This window comes from Miscanthus floridulus, chromosome 18 (genome assembly GCF_019320115.1).
Source record: "Miscanthus floridulus cultivar M001 chromosome 18, ASM1932011v1, whole genome shotgun sequence".
In the NCBI taxonomy this organism is placed as follows: Eukaryota; Viridiplantae; Streptophyta; class Magnoliopsida; order Poales; family Poaceae; genus Miscanthus; species Miscanthus floridulus.
The window spans coordinates 25,789,087-25,804,746 of NC_089597.1; the positions used below are offsets into that span (position 1 = coordinate 25,789,087).

The window sequence follows — 15,660 nt, forward strand, 5'->3', positions numbered from 1 at the left end:
AGCGAGGTTGATATATGCAAGATTAAGTTCTACATATGTCGTGTGATAAGGAATCCCCAGCTGGGACTTGAATCAATTCGAATTGCCGGTGCTCCGCGGTTTTGGAGACTTGATTCATTACAGAAGCAATGTAGTACTGGTGAATTACTAAAATATGAGAAAAGAATGGAATGAGAATGAATGGAATACAAGAAATGTACATTTAGTTTGAGTTAATGAACAAAAGGTACTTAGTGGTAAAACTTGAAAATAGAATGAAGAATAGTAAGCTTTTGGCAAAAGAACTTTTGAATCTTGCTACATCCTTACCTTGCCCCAAACCCCTGCATCTCCCAAGTCTTAAACCCCGTTACGTCAGGTTAGTCTTGTTGAGTACTTTTGTACTCAGGGTTTGTTAACCCTTATTGCAGGTGAGTCGCATGCGCAGGCTTGTTTTGGTCCCTGCTGCATGTCGGTGTTTGATGTCAATGATGATGAGGAAAAATGAATGGCCTTTGGACAAGGCGCTAGTTTGAATGATAAATAAAGTTAATGTAATATTATCCCGCTACTATGGTTGTATAACACTTATGGTATTGTAAGTTTGAAAACAACTGGTTTGTAATTATGTTATCTTAAGACTTCCGCTATCTTTTACTCTGGTATATATTTGAATAAACTGTTGTAATCTGCAATGACTGTGATTGGGATCCTGTTTGAAAAGAGAAACGTGGATGATTTAGGTTTCCCGAGGACACTCGACAGACCTATTGAGTTGTTGGGAACTCGTGTACGCTATCCGAGGTCTGTTAAGACAACGATAGGTGCATGTGGGCTCGATTCCTTAGGAGGTTCTACCACAACTGGTATTAGAGCAGTTCCCATCTAAGATCATTGTAGGGTACTTTGGAAAACCTTCAAAATGATTTGGATCAAAGAAAGTAAACTTGATATTTTGAAAGTTCAATTTCTTTCTTCTTACCTTTGGTCTAGACTCAATCCTGGCTTATTTGAAAAGTTTGTGGCGGATAATATGCTTAGGTTTGTCCTATGTATTAAAAATCTAGTACTTATGATTATATAAATCTTTTGTACTTAGATTCGTAAGATCGATTCATGCATCATGCTTGAGCACCTTGCATTATAATTCCCCTTAATAGTGGTTGGGTAAGTAATGTCAATTCCATTCTTGCTAACCTCGGTTATCCTCAAGCTATTCTTATAGTCCTACTCTAGATTCTACAGGCTATGGCAAAGACCAAGAAAACCGCATGCAAGTCCACCGGACCTCATGGAGTTCCGCGTCACCAATTGGCACCAAGAAATCACGAGCTTGGTGAAGGAAGTTCCAAGAACCTAGGAGAGGAAGGATCTTCAAGCAACCCCGCCAACGTTGAGAACCTTAACAAGGAGCTCAACACTCTTCGTCGAGCTCATGCCAAAGATCAAGAGGAGTTGGTGGAGATGCAAAGAGGTATCACCATGACCATGGAGCTACGGAATGAAGCCTGGACACGAGAAGATGTGGCCAATGAACGCGTCAATGAGTTGGAGTTCTACGTAGAAGACCTAGAGATGGACAATGCCATTCTTCATGAGAATGTCCATATGCTGTATGCTCAACTTCATCCTCCTCATGGGGGTGGTGAAGTTACCGATGAAGAAATGATTGTAGCTCTAGGAGAAGTCGAGAATGAAGAAGAGGAGGAGGACCCTGAGGAGTTAGTGTACTTCTCAGATGAAGATGAGGTTTCGTCCGATACGAGCACGGATGTCGAAGACTAAAAGCTTGGAGTAGTAGTAGTTCCTTTACTGCTTTCCTAGAAAACCAGGGTTGTCTTGTGGGATACAAGACATGTAATATAAATAAGAACCCTTTGTAGTATGCAACCTTTTAAAAGCTTTCAATAAAGAATAATGTAAGTAAATGTGTTTCTCTAACAGATGCCTCGTCCTATCACCTAAACTGGTGCTAGTGGCTCGCACGACGATGATGAGTGCCCAAATCCTCCACCAATGCCCTCGACTATGGCAGATGCCATAGCCGCACTCGTCAACGCAACGACAGAGAATGCCAGACTATTAAGGGAGTTGGCGCAGAACCAGCAGGCACCATACCCTAATCGTGGCCATCGTAATAATGGAAATGACGAGGCAACCTATGTGGATTTTACTGACACACGTCCGCCTGTATTCTCTAAGGCAGACGAACCTTTAGAAGCTAATGATTGGCTTAGAACAATAGAGCAAAAGTTCGAGCTGATCCACTGTACTGAGGTTCAAAAACCAAGGTTTGTGGCACAGCAACTCCGAGGAGCTGCTGGTGCCTGGTGGGCAAATTTGGTAGCAGTACAGCCCGCTGGTCACCAAATCAACTGGAGGGAGTTCAAGGATGTCTTCAGGGCACATTATATTCTAGACGATGTGATGACCATGAAGTTGGAAGAGTTCTTGGCTCTTAAGCAAGGGGAGCACCCAGTGATGCATTATGTTGGGCATTTCAACCACCTGTCGCAGTATGCTATTAAGTATGTGAATACTGACAGGAAGAAAAAGAATCATTTTCTTAGAGGCTTGAACACTAAACTTCAGACAATGATGGCAGCCTGTGGTAATGCAACTTACCATGAGACAATCAACATTGCTATCGCTTCAGAAGAGAATTACCGCCGACACAAAGAGGCGAAGAAGAAGAAAATATTTGCTTCCGGATCATCAAGTGGCAAGCGTCAGAAGATAGTATACCATCCTTAGAATCATGGCTGTACGCCATTCCGCCCACAACAAGGCCAAAGCAGGCAGCAAATCTTCATTCGCCCTGCAACTAATACGCCTTATACTCATCAAGCACCACAGCAGCAGAACAATGCAAATAATGCAAACCGCAATGCTACTCCCCAGAATCACAATTTTCCATGCTATAATTGTGGTAAACCCGGGCATTTTTCCCGAGAATGTCCGTATCCTAGGAAGAACAATCCTGATGCAACCAAAGCCCCTGTTAATCAAGCTCAAAATCAGTATAAGGGCAATGCTCAGAACCATCAAAAGGGTCCGACTGAGAAGAAAACTGGAAGGGTATTCTATGCGCAAGTGGAATCTATTCCAGAAGGAGAACCAGTTATGATGGGTATGTTTCCCATTGCTAAGCATCCTGCAATTACCTTATTTGATTCTGGTGCATCCCATACATTCATCAATCATACATTTGTTGTGAAGCATGGGATAGCTATTGGGGAAACAAAAGAACCCTATCATATACAGTCGCCTGGGGGATGAATCTGTACAAGGGAGGTAGTTCAGCATGTACCTATTGATTTGGGAGGATATGAGTTCCCTACCAATATGCTGATATTAAAGGATCAAGATATAGATGTGATCCTTGGTATGAACTAGCTAACTCAACATGGGGCTATCATAGATGTCTTGCGTAGAACAATAAGGGTAAATGCACCTGACAGCAAAACCCAACTTCCCATCCAACTTCCCTTTCCTAAGAGTACAGTGGAAATAGTCTATGCAACTGTTGTTGAAGGAGCCGAGGAAATTTCAGTGGTATGCGAGTTTACGGATGTCTTTCCCGATGACCTGCCTGGTCTGCCACCTGACCGAGACATAGAGTTCAGAATTGATCTGAAACCAGGGACAGCACTAGTGTCTAGAAGAGCATATAGGATGCCACCGAAAGAATTAGCAGAATTAAAAATGCAACTACAAGAGTTGTTAGACAAGGGTTTCATTCAACCCAATTCATCACCTTGGGGATGTCCTGCTATTTTCGTGAAGAAGAAGGACCAAACCTTAAGGTTATGTGTTGACTATAGGCCATTAAATGAAGTCACCATCAAGAACAAATACCCCTTACCCCAAATTGATTTACTTTTTGAGCAACTTGCGGGAGCTAAGGTATTCTCAAAGATAGACTTAAGATCAGGTTACCACCAGATTAAGATCAGACGTGAAGATGTGCCGAAGACAGCATTTACTACCCGATATGGTTTATATGAGTATCTAGTCATGTCTTTTGGGCTAACCAATGCCCCGGCTCATTTCATGTACCTGATGAACTTAGTTTTCATGCCTGAGTTAGATAAGTTTGTCGTGGTGTTCATAGACGACATTCTTATCTATTCTAAGAGCAAAGAGGAACATGCGGAACATCTCCGTATTGTTCTACAAAGGTTAAGAGATCACCAACTATATGCCAAATTCAGCAAATGTGCATTTTGGTTAGAGGAAGTACAATTTCTAGGTCATGTACTATCTGCTGAAGGTATAGCTGTTGATCCGAGCAAGGTAGAAGAAGTCCTTAACTGGAGAGCACCTACAACTGTTCATCAAGTTCGTAGTTTCCTAGGGTTGGCAGGGTATTATCGTCGGTTTATTCCTGACTTCTCCAGAATTGCGAAGCCAATTACTAGACTGTTGAAAAATCAAACTAAGTTTGTATGGTCAACAGAATGTGAAGAGGCCTTTCAGACATTGAAGAAGTTGCTGACAACTGCACCAGTATTAGCACAACCTGATATCGAGAGGCCATTTGATATCTATTGTGATGCATCTGGAATTGGTATTGGCTGTGTTCTTATGCAAGAAGGCAGAGTCATAGCATATGCTTCTAGACAACTCAAGAAGCACGAAGAACATTATCCCACCCATGATCTTGAATTAGTTACTGTTGTCCATTCACTCAAGATTTGACGACATTATTTATTGGGCAATATATGTCATATCTATACAGATCACAAAAGTTTGAAATACATCTTCACCCAGTCAGAGCTGAATATGAGGCAAAGAAGATGGTTGGAACTTATTAAAGATTATGATTTAGAAGTGCACTATCATCCGGGCAAGGCTAATGTGGTTGTCGATGCCCTGAGTCGTAAGAGTCATTGTCATTGCTTGATTATAGAATCGATGCAGCGAATATTGTGTCAAGAGATGGAGCATCTGAATTTACAAATCATACAACAAGGTTCCCTGTCCAACATTGTAGTTGAGTCCACTATCAAAGATCAGATCATTGCTGCTCAACAGAAAAGTAAGGGCATAGCCCATATTAAGGATAAGGTCAGATCTGGAAAACCAACATGTTTCAAGATTGATGAATCAGATGTCGTATGGTTCAAGGATAGGTTGGTAGTACCCAAAAATCCGGAGCTACGAAAGCAGATTCTCGATGAAGCTCATTCTACAAGATACTACATTCATCCGGGTAGCAACAAAATGTATCATGATCTGAGAAAGAGATATTGGTGGACCAAAATGAAAATAGAAATAGCTCAATATGTAGCCAAGTGTGATATTTGTCAGAGAGTCAAAGCAGTTCATATGAAGACTGCAGGTCCATTACATTCGTTGCCAGTTCCATCTTGGAAGTGGGAAGATATTTGTATGGACTTCATCGTGGGATTGCCTAGGACATCTGCAGGCTACAATTCAATATGGGTTATTGTTGATCATCTAACCAAGATAGCTCATTTCTTGCCAGTCAGAGATAAATATCGAGCGGAGCAGTATGTAAAGATTTATCTTGATAGAATCTTTAGTCTGCATGGGGCACCCAAGACCATTGTCTCTGACAGAGGATCATTGTTCATATCCAAGTTTTGGAAAAGTCTACATGAGTCTTTGGGAACTAAACTTATCCGTAGTTCTACTTATCATCCGCAAATAGACGGACAGACTGAAAGGGTAAATCAAATTCTTGAAGATATGTTAAGAGCATGTGTCCTTTCCTTTGGTGCTAAATGGGATGAATGGCCTTTGGACAAGGCGCTAGTTTGAATGATAAATAAAGTTAATGTAATATTATCCCGCTACTATGGTTGTATAACACTTATGGTATTGTAAGTTTGAAAACAATTGGTTTATAATTATGTTATCTTAAGACTTCCGCTATCTTTTACTCTAGTATATATTTGAATAAATTGTTGTAATCTGCAATGACTGTGATTGGAATCCTGTTTGAAAAGAGAAACGTGGATGATTCGGGTTTCCCGAGGACACCCGACAGACCTGTTGAGTTGTTGGGAACTCGTGTACGCTATCTGAGGTCTGTTAAGACAACGATAGGTGCATGTGGGCCCGATTCCTTAGGAGGTTCTACCATAGTCAGTGCACGCCATGGATTGAGAGAGTTAGTTTAGTTAGTTCAGGAAGCCGTTACGCAAGTTTAAGAGTCACGGTCCCAGGAGCCGTAGCCGGATGTCGCCGATCCTATCGACACGAGTTTATGAGTCACGGTCCCAAGAGCCGTAGCCAGATGTCGCCGATCCTATCGACGCGAGTTTAGGAGTCACGGTCCCAGGTTTTTTTTGGAGCGTAGTGAAGCCGTCTGAAGCCGTTACGAAGACGTTGTTAGTTTAGTTAAAGATCAGACGAGGCGGTGCTCGTGGGTCCTAGCGTCGGTGCGCGCTGGGGACCGGGTGAGTCGTAGTTGTGGATCTGGCGAGTTCAAGGTCACCGTCCTCGGCATTTTTCTTGAGCCCCCGAGCCCTATCAGGCCTTCACAGGGGTCGATGTGAGTTTATGTGCATTACCCTATCTAGTTCCTCACAAACCAGGGGGCTGAGTTTCGTCGCCTGTCCCGATCGCTCGGGCTCGAACGACTAGCTCGATGAGTTCGCTAACGGGTGTGATCGAGTGGAATCCGGGTCCATCGTTCATGACGGGGTCGGCATAGCCCTCTTATGACATTCCACTACTCCTTTACCTACAACCCGACAGATGCCTAGGTCGTTCTAGAGATCAACCTGGGTGGCCTTTCGGCCTCCCCTTTGATGGAGATTCTGTGGGCTTAGCGAGAGGTTCAGGATTGAATGAGAAGGTTGAGGTGACCCAGTCTGCTGGACCAGGCTAGGGTCGCACGGTGCTCATCTATGGTTTTCTCCCCTGACTCTGTTGGTTACTCATATCGAATGAGGCAACCGCCGCTTCATGACGCAACACGGAGCGTTCTGATGCATTTCGTTGCATGTGCGATGCTTAGTTCCTAAGCCCCCGGGTGGTTCATGCCCTAACTGTCCGGGGGTTTAGGCGTATGGTATGAAATGCGCGTATGGATGTATGAATGTTTTAAATTGAAATAGAGGGGCTTTGATAATGTTTTACCTTTGATGACTGGAGTGACGAGGTTCGGAGAGCTCTAGTTGGAAACGTCTGACCGAGACCTGCGCTTGTCAATCGTGGGTTAGCCCTTGTGTGAATAGTTTTGTATTTAATGAACACATGCTCACCTTGATGACCTGAGAGACAGGGTTCGGAGAGCTTCAGTCAGAAATGTCCGACTGGGACCCGTGCTCGTCATTCAAGACGGAGTCGGCACGGCCCGCATGGGGCGCCCCTTTGCTTCCTACCTGTATCTCAGGTGTGGATACTGAGCGATTCGATTGACTCAGGGGGTCAGTTGGTCTCTTGGTGGAGATTTCATGTGGTGGTGCCTCCACCTAGGGGCTCCATGTTCTTCTACTGAGCATCTATAGGTGCGATGTCCTAAAGGTATTTATTGCGTTCGCCGAAGTGGAAGGAGGGGAGCATGACTGCGGTAGTATTTGTAGCAACAGAGAATGCAATAGTTTAGGTTTGTGGGTGAATCCCCGTGTGAATAGTTTTCTATATTAATGAATACATCTGTGTTGTCCTTGTGACCGAACCACAATATTCGTTCCCTATTTATCTTAGCAAAACTTTTGTTTTTATCCTTTCTTTCTCATACCTGCCCGTTTGTTTCATAGGCTGCGACCTTGTGAGCCCGGGGCGTGGCCCGCGAGGCTCAGCTGTTCGTAACTGTAGGAAAAGGCGGGGTGCATTTGGTTGGGAACAAGAACAGAGTTAAGTAAGGAAAACACAGGGAATGGAACGTGTTTCTGTTTGGGGACACAGTTACTTTATCATGCGATAATAAAAAGAGAGGTAATATTGTACATGGAGCCCCCCGAGCGACCCGGGCTGAAAGTGTTTCGGGCAGGGGTGCTCTTACGGGAGCGTGTCATTAACAAAAAAGTGGTTTAGACCAAATTTACGGGGAAAATGACGTAGCTGTTCAATGTTCCAAGTATTGTTGAGAAGGTTGCCATTGTTGTCCTCCAGTCGGTAGGTGCCTGGTCGGACTACTTCGGTTATCGTATAGGGTCCTTCCCATGGTGGAGAAAGCTTGTGTTTTTCCTTTGTTGATTGGGTCCTTCGGAGTACGAGGTTGCCGACTTCAAGAATCCTTCCTCTGATCTTCCTTTCGTGGTACCTGCGGAGGGTTTGTTGGTAGCGAGTGGAGCGGATGACGGTTGCTTCATGGGCCTCTTCGAGTAGGTCGACTGTGTCTTGTTGGGCCTCCGCGGCTCGGTCGTGGTCGAAAGCCTTCACTCTTGGTGTGCCGTGGTCGAGGTCAGAGGGCAACACTACCTCGGCTCTGTAAGCCAGGAAGAAGGGTGTGAATCCTGTGGATTTCGTAGGCTCTAGAGGATCACTGGGACCTCCGCAACCCATCGCCCGGCGTATTTGTTGAGTCGGTCGAAGATGCGTGACTTAAGTCCTTAGAGGACCATGCCATTGGCGCGTTCGACCTGACCGTTAGTTCGTGGATGTCCGACCGAGGCCCAGTTGATCCTGATGCCGTATCCGTCGCTGAAGTTTAGGAACTTCTTCCCGGTGAAGTTAGTCCCGTGGTCAGTGATGATACAGTTGGGAACGCCAAATCGGTAGATGATGTCAATGAAGAACTTGACTGCCTCCTCTGACCGGATGTTGGTGATGGGTTTGGCCTCTATCCACTTGGTGAATTTGTCAACCGCTACGAGTAGGTGAGTGAAGCCGCCCGGGGCCTTTTTGAGGGGTCCTACCATGTCGAGGCCCCAGACCACGAATGGCCAGGTGATAGGGATGGTTTGGAGCTCTTGTGCCGGCAAATGGGTTTGCCGGGCATAGAACTGGCATCCCTCACACCTGCGAATGACTTCCTCTGCATCTCGTAGTGCGGTGGGCCAGTAAAAACCTTGGCAAAAGGCTTTTCCGACCAGCGACCTTGGGGCCGCGTGATGCCCGCAAATGCCGGCATGAACCTCGAGGAGGAGATCCTTCCCTTGGCTAGTGAGGATACACTTCATGAGTACCCCTGATGGACTCTGTTTGTAGAGCTTATCACCAAGTGCGACAAAGGTTTTGGCATGTCGAGCGATTCGTTGGGCCTCTGTCCTTTCGGGTGGGAGAACCTCTTCGAGGATGTAGGCGAGTATCGGTACTCACCAATTGGTTTGACCGGGCGCCAACATGGCGACGCTTGCGGGTGATGTAGAGGTACTGGGGTCGGAGCCCTCGGGCGCTGGTTGGGCGTCGGGGTGCATCCGGGTTGGATCTTCCAAGATGCGAGTGGACGGCTCGTGGATGTCGTTGATGAAGACCCCGCTTGGGGACGGATCCCGCCTGGCGGCCAGTTTTGCGAGGAAATCAGCGGCATCGTTGTCCCTTCGAGGGATGTGATGCAGTTCAATCCCCTAGAATTTGTCCTCGAGCTTGCGCACCTCTTGGCAGTATGCTGTCATGAGGGGGCTTTTGCAGGAGGACTCCTTCATGACCTGATCAACGACTAGTTCCAAGTCGCCACGGACGTAGAGTCAAGTAGCGCCGAGCTCAATGGCAATGCGGAGTCTGTTGATAAGGGCCTCATATTCTGCGGCATTGTTTGAAGCTGAGAAGTGGAGGCAGATGGCGTAACGGAGCCTACTCCCATCCAGGGAGATCAGAACCACTCTAGCTCCTGAGCCGAGCGCCATTACAGACCCGTCGAAGTACATTGTCCAGTATTCGTGGGTGACGTCCAGAATTGGTAGCTGGACCTCCGTCCATTCAGCGACAAAGTCCGTGAGAGCCTGAGACTTCATAGCAGTGTGGGGGTATATCTGATGTCGTGGTCCATGAGTTCAAGAGCCCAATTGGAAATTCATCCCATGGCGTCACGGTTGTGGACGATGTCTCCGAGTGGGTAAGAAGTGACGACCATGACTTCATTGTCGGTGAAGTAGTGTAGGAGCTTCCTGGTTGCCATTAGTACGACGTATAGGAGTTTCTGCACCTGGGGTTACCAGACCTTGGGGTCGGTAAGCACTTCTCCGACGAAGTATACGGGTCGCTGCACTTTGAGCTGGTGTCCCGGTTCCTCCCTCTCTACGACTAGGGTGGCGCTCACCACATGGTTACTTGCCATGATGTAAAGGAGGAGGGGTTCTCCCCGCTCGGGAGCGACGAGGATTGGGGCCGACGTTAGGGACGTTTTGAGGCTTTCGAGAGCCTACTGGGCTTCCTCAGTCCAGACGAAGGCATCCATCCTTTTGAGGAGCTTGTAGAGTGGCATCCCCTGTTCGCCGAGCCGGGAGATGAAGTGGCTTAGGGAAACCAGGCAACCTGTGAGCCTCTGCATGCCTTTGACATTGCATATGGGGCCCATGTTGGAGATGGCCGTGATCTTTTTGGGGTTGGCTTCAATGCCGCGCTCGGATACGATGTATTCGAGCAGTTTCCCCTTTGGAACCCCGAAAACACATTTTTTGGGATTTAGCTTGATGTTGAACCTTCGGAGGTTTGCGAACATCGCAGCCAAGTTCGCGATCAGGTCGCAAGCTTGAGCTATTTTGACTACTATGTCATCAACATAGACAGCGATCGTTGGTTTTGGCCGCTCGGCCTGATCAGGCTAGTCGAGCGGGTCGATTTGGTCGGTGAAGCATTGCTGCATGCATCTTTGGTAGGTGGCACCAGCGTTCTTCAGGCCAAAAGGCATGGTGACGTAGTAGTACAAACCATACAGGGTGATGAATGAGGTTGCAAGCTGATCGGACTCTTTCATCACGATCTGGTGATAGCCTAAGTAGGCATCTAGAAAGGAGAGGATTTCGCAACCCGAGGTGGAGTCAACTATCTGGTCTATGCATGGTAATGGGAAATGATCCTTTGGGCATGCTTTATTAAGTCTAGTATAATCAATGCACATTCTCCACTTCCCGGTCTTCTTTCTGACCAGGATGGGATTGACGAGCCAGTCGGAATGGAAGACCTCCCTGATGAACCCAGCTACCAGGAGTTTGGTGATTTCCTCACCTATGGCCCTATGCCTTTCGTCGTCGAAGCAACGCAGGCATTGTTTGGCGGGTTTAGAACCCGAGGCAAGGCATAGTGCGTGCTCGGCGACCTCTCGGGGTATCCCTGGCATGTTAGACGGCTGCCATGCAAAGACATCATGATTATCACGTAGGAAGTCGGCGAGCTCGCATTCCTATTTGGCCGGGAGCTGGGTCCCGATCCGAACTGTCTTGGTTGGGTCGGTGGGGTCGATTCCCACCATCTTGGTTTCTTCGAGCGGGCGGAAGGCCGACGAGGAAGTTGGTTGGTTATAGTTCGGGGCTGTCGGAGCCGACGACTCCCCAAGCCGCGGGAGCTCGGACGAGTTGACGACCACAGTGGCGAGCTCATAGTGATCGCGGTCGCACGTGAGGGCGTGCGAGAACACGCTGCTCACAGTGATGACACCGTTTGGCCCCGGCATCTTCAACTTGAGGTAGGTGTAGTTGGGGATTGCCAGGAATCTCGCATAGCATGGCCGCCCCAAGATGGCATGGTAGGACCCTAGAAAGTCCACTACCTCAAAGGTGAGGACCTCTGAGCGGAAGTTGGCTCGGCTGCCGAACGTGACGAGCAGATCGATCTGCCCGAGCGGGTATGCCTGCGCTCCCGAGATTACCCCGTGGAAGGGGGAGCCCACTAGGCAGAGTTTTGATCGGGGGATGCGCATGGCATCAAGGGTGTCGATGTACATGATGTTGAGGCCACTTCTGCCGTCCATCAGCACCTTCGTAAGCCACTTCTTGCGGACGATGGGGTCAACGACGAGCGGATAGCGTCCTGGTCTTGCGATGTGGGAGGGATGGTCCCTCTGATCATAGGTGATCGGAGACTCTGACCAGCTAAGGAAGGAGGGGATTGCCGATTCGGCGGCACATGCCTCTTGATAGCGAACCTTATGCTGTCGTTTGGTCCAGACGGCGTCGGATCCGCCAAAGATCATGATACATTCGTCAGCGTCAGGGAAGTCGTCCGCATCTTTGCCTACCGTACCCCCCTTCTTTGGTGCTGCCTCTTTGCCGTCTCCCTCCTTTGGCCCACTGGCTTGTCGGAGGAAACGTTTGAGGAGCTCACACTCCTTGTAGGGGTGTTTGACAGGGTAGGCGTGGTTGGGGCATGGTCCATCCATGAGTTTGTTGAAGTCGTCAGGCAGTCCCTGATGGGGCTGCTTTACTGTGCAATCGATCGCGGCGACCAGCGGGGCGCTGTCCGACCGATGCCGATCTTTTTTTATTTTTCTTGCCCCTCTACATGGAGGGGCCCTTGTCCGGGTCCGTGCGCTTGGCTTTGACCTTGTCCCGGCCTCCGCTCAAGATCGCTCCAACCGCTTCCTCGTCGGAGGCGTGGTTGGTGGCTACATCAAGCAGGTCGTGGGTCGTACGGGGTTTCAAGCAGCCAAGCTTGTGGATAAGGGACTCGCAATTCATCCCAGAGAGGAACGCGCTGATGATGTCTGCGTCAACAATGTCAGGGAGGGAGTTACATCATTGGAAGAATCTCCGGATGTAATCCTGCAGGGACTCGCTGGGCTCTTGCTGATAGCTCTTGAGGTCCTAGGAGTTCCCCGGTCGGACGTATGTCCCCTAGAAATTCCCAATGAAGACCCTCTTGAGGTCCGCCCAGTCGCGGATGCTGTCACGCGGAAGGAATTCGAGCCATGCCCGAACATGTTCCCCCACGCAAATGGGAATATATTGAATGATGAAGAAGTCATCATCCACTCCTCCAGCCCGACAGGCGAGCTGAAAGTCTTCGAGCCAAATGCCTGGGTTTGTCTCCCTAGTGTATTTGGTGATGTTGGTGGGCGGCCAGAAACACTACGGGAACGGCGCTTTCCGGATGCGCTGGCTGAAGGCCCGAGGCCCTGGGCCCTCGGGGCTAGGGCTCTGGTCGTCCGGCCGGCGACTGCGCCTGGGGCGCATTTCACCGGTTCCCTCGATGGTTTGGCCAGGATTCGTGGCACCTGCTGCCGTATGGTGGATATTGTTATTGTGTTGGGACCGATGCCATTTGCCAATAGCGCTACGAGCATCTTAGTGAGGATCGGGCCGCTCATGTACCGATGGTGGGTGCGGTGGAGGCACCCGGTCGGACCGTGGCTCGACTACCACACTCTGAGCCGGTGCTGGTGGCTGTAGCGGTGAACGAATGGAGCGATCCCTCTGGCACGTCCTCGTTCCCCTAGTGGGGAGAGAGGGCGTGCGTCGAGGTCGTGACACAGAGCTTTCCACCTGTTGGACGGCGGCGGCTTCTACTTAAACCCAGAGGTTCCGGTAGACTGCTCGCTCCAGAGGGTCGACGGGCTCGGGGACACCGCGTAGAAGCATCACTGCAGCAGCGATGTTCTGGCCCACCCGGGCGAATTGTGGGACATTGTTTCCCTCGTTCATGATGTCGCATTGGACCTGACGGGTGCGGCCCCAGGTGCCACCCACCAGGCCATGCGCGTGGGGCGCAACGTGCTGGGCCGACTGAGCCGGCGCGGGCGGCGGCTGATTCTACTGCCGTTGTCACAATTCCTCGATGTGCGCTTGAGCGGACGCGAGGGCCTCCGCATGCGGGTTCGGTGGGGTGTGAGTCTGTGCATATTCCACAACCATCGGCGGCTGTCCCGGAGCGTCCGCCATGGCGCACTCTCGGGATGGACAATGGCATGGTGCCACGTCGCCGACGCTGGAATCATCGCTCACGCCCTCACCATTTAAGGGTTCGTGGGAAGCGGCAGGAGTGCGGCCTGCCATTCCCACGAATTTGGACGTGAGGGGGAAAGGCGCCAACACCCTTTGGAGTCCCCGAGCGTATGTATCCGTAGAGGACGCGAGGCCGTAGGGGAACCGTTCGTGTGGTGTTTGCGGCGTGGATGACACAGTCTCTCCAAGTACTCAATTGGGGATAGTAAATAAAGAGTGAGTACCAGTACGCGTATTACTTATAGCGAGGTTTGAGCAGAGAGTTTGCTCGGATAGAAGCGCAGATGCCACGCCGTTGATGTCGCGCGTCCTGGAGTCGATGGAGGATGCCCCTTCGACGAGTGCCGGAACGTGCGCCTCCTAATGGAGGTGGAGTACGCCGAGCCGGTCGGCGATGAAATCCAGGCTTCCGAAGCGGAAGGCCTAGGAAGGCTCGAAGATGGGTCGAACCCGCGTCCTGGCTTCCAAAGAAGAAGGCCTGGGAAGACTTTGTAATTGATCTACAAAAGAAGATCAATTCTTTTTAGGTACCCAAACTTGTTTGGGTCCTTGAAGGTTAGTCACTGAGCTCTTTGGTACCCAAATGGCCTTCTTTTTTGGGCCCAACATGGATGTACCAACAAACTTAGCCTTCACACCATTAGCACCCTTAGTGAGAAAATAACAAGAATCAAACTTGATTGAGGATACAATAACATTCTTGTTCTTGTTTTTGTAATCATGCTCTTTTTGACCAACTTGCTTGCAACTAGTGCAAAACCAACCATGGTTCTTTACAAAACTAGTCTTGTGTGGAGCAAATACTGCCTTGCCTTCGTTGGGGGTATAGCCCAATCCCTCTTTGTAGAGAGATGCTCTTTGGCTACCCAAGCACATAAGCAAGCGGTCCTCACCACCATAGGCTTTGCCTAAGGCGAGAGTGAGCTCATTGACCTCCTTCTTTAAGGTCTCATTCTCAACCATAAGTGAGGCATCACAAGTGAAACTATCACTCATAGGTGAAGTGGAAGTGGATTATGAGCTACAAGAAGGGTTAGCAGGAGCAACAACAATAGGCTTATAGAAAGATTCATCAATTATGTCACATATTAAGCCTACCACACATGTTACTATCACTTTCTTATTTTTCTCAACAAGAGTGGAATGAGCCTTTTCAAGATTCTTGTGAGCTTTTGTTGATGCAAAAGTGGATCTGCAAACACAAAGGGCTAATACCCGAATCAATATCCAAAGCGTGCCAGTCGATTTGACCTGCTAATCGACAAGGATGAAGATACGAACACTTTGGTCCTGACAACAGCGATACGCCCGGAAGTCACGGCCAAGAGGTGCTCACGCGGAACTCGAGAATCGCCGAAGATCGCACTGAAACGATGCAGCTCGCCGAATCAATGAGAACTCGTAAAAAAGGAAAAATATGCAAATTGACGAAGTCGCCGAAAAGTAAGTAGATGCAAATAGGAGTAAAAATTGGTTTTGATATTGATTGATATATATATTACATTGCCCCTTACTCCATATTTATACCCTGATCTAAAGAGACACAACCAAACACAACTAGGACACCAATCCCATATCTAAGGAAACACGTGACTCTTACATGAATCATACCCTAACAAATATAGAAAAGGAAATCAACTCCTATCTATTTCCCTTTCCGCCTCAATTACGATGGAAATCTCACCGTCCTCCTTCCCATCGGCATACTCCCTATTTCATCGGCAGTAGTCTTCAAGTCTTCCTTCATCGGCATACTCCCTGTTTCATCGGCAGTAGTCTTCAAGCCTCCCTTCATCGGCATACTCCATGTTTCATCGGCAGTAGTCCTCAAGCCTCCCTTCATCGGCATCGACAATAACACCTCCAACCTCATCGGCAACGC

The 15,660-nt window shown here is 48.6% G+C and overlaps 1 protein-coding gene across 1 annotated transcript; it reads right to left on the minus strand.

Moving 5' to 3' along the window:
* Window positions 1-11,242: 11,242 nt before the first annotated feature.
* LOC136523527 (uncharacterized) lies at window positions 11,243-11,809 on the minus strand. Its single transcript, XM_066517182.1, has one exon. The coding sequence runs from the start codon at window positions 11,807-11,809 to the stop codon at window positions 11,243-11,245; it is 567 nt and encodes a 188-aa protein (XP_066373279.1).
* Between the last annotated feature and the right edge of the window lie 3,851 nt (window positions 11,810-15,660).

Excerpts from the sequence above, each read along its gene's own strand:
- LOC136523527 (XM_066517182.1), bottom strand. The coding sequence starts at position 11,809 with ATGGACGGCAGAAGTGGCCTCAACATCATGTACATCGACACCCTTGAT.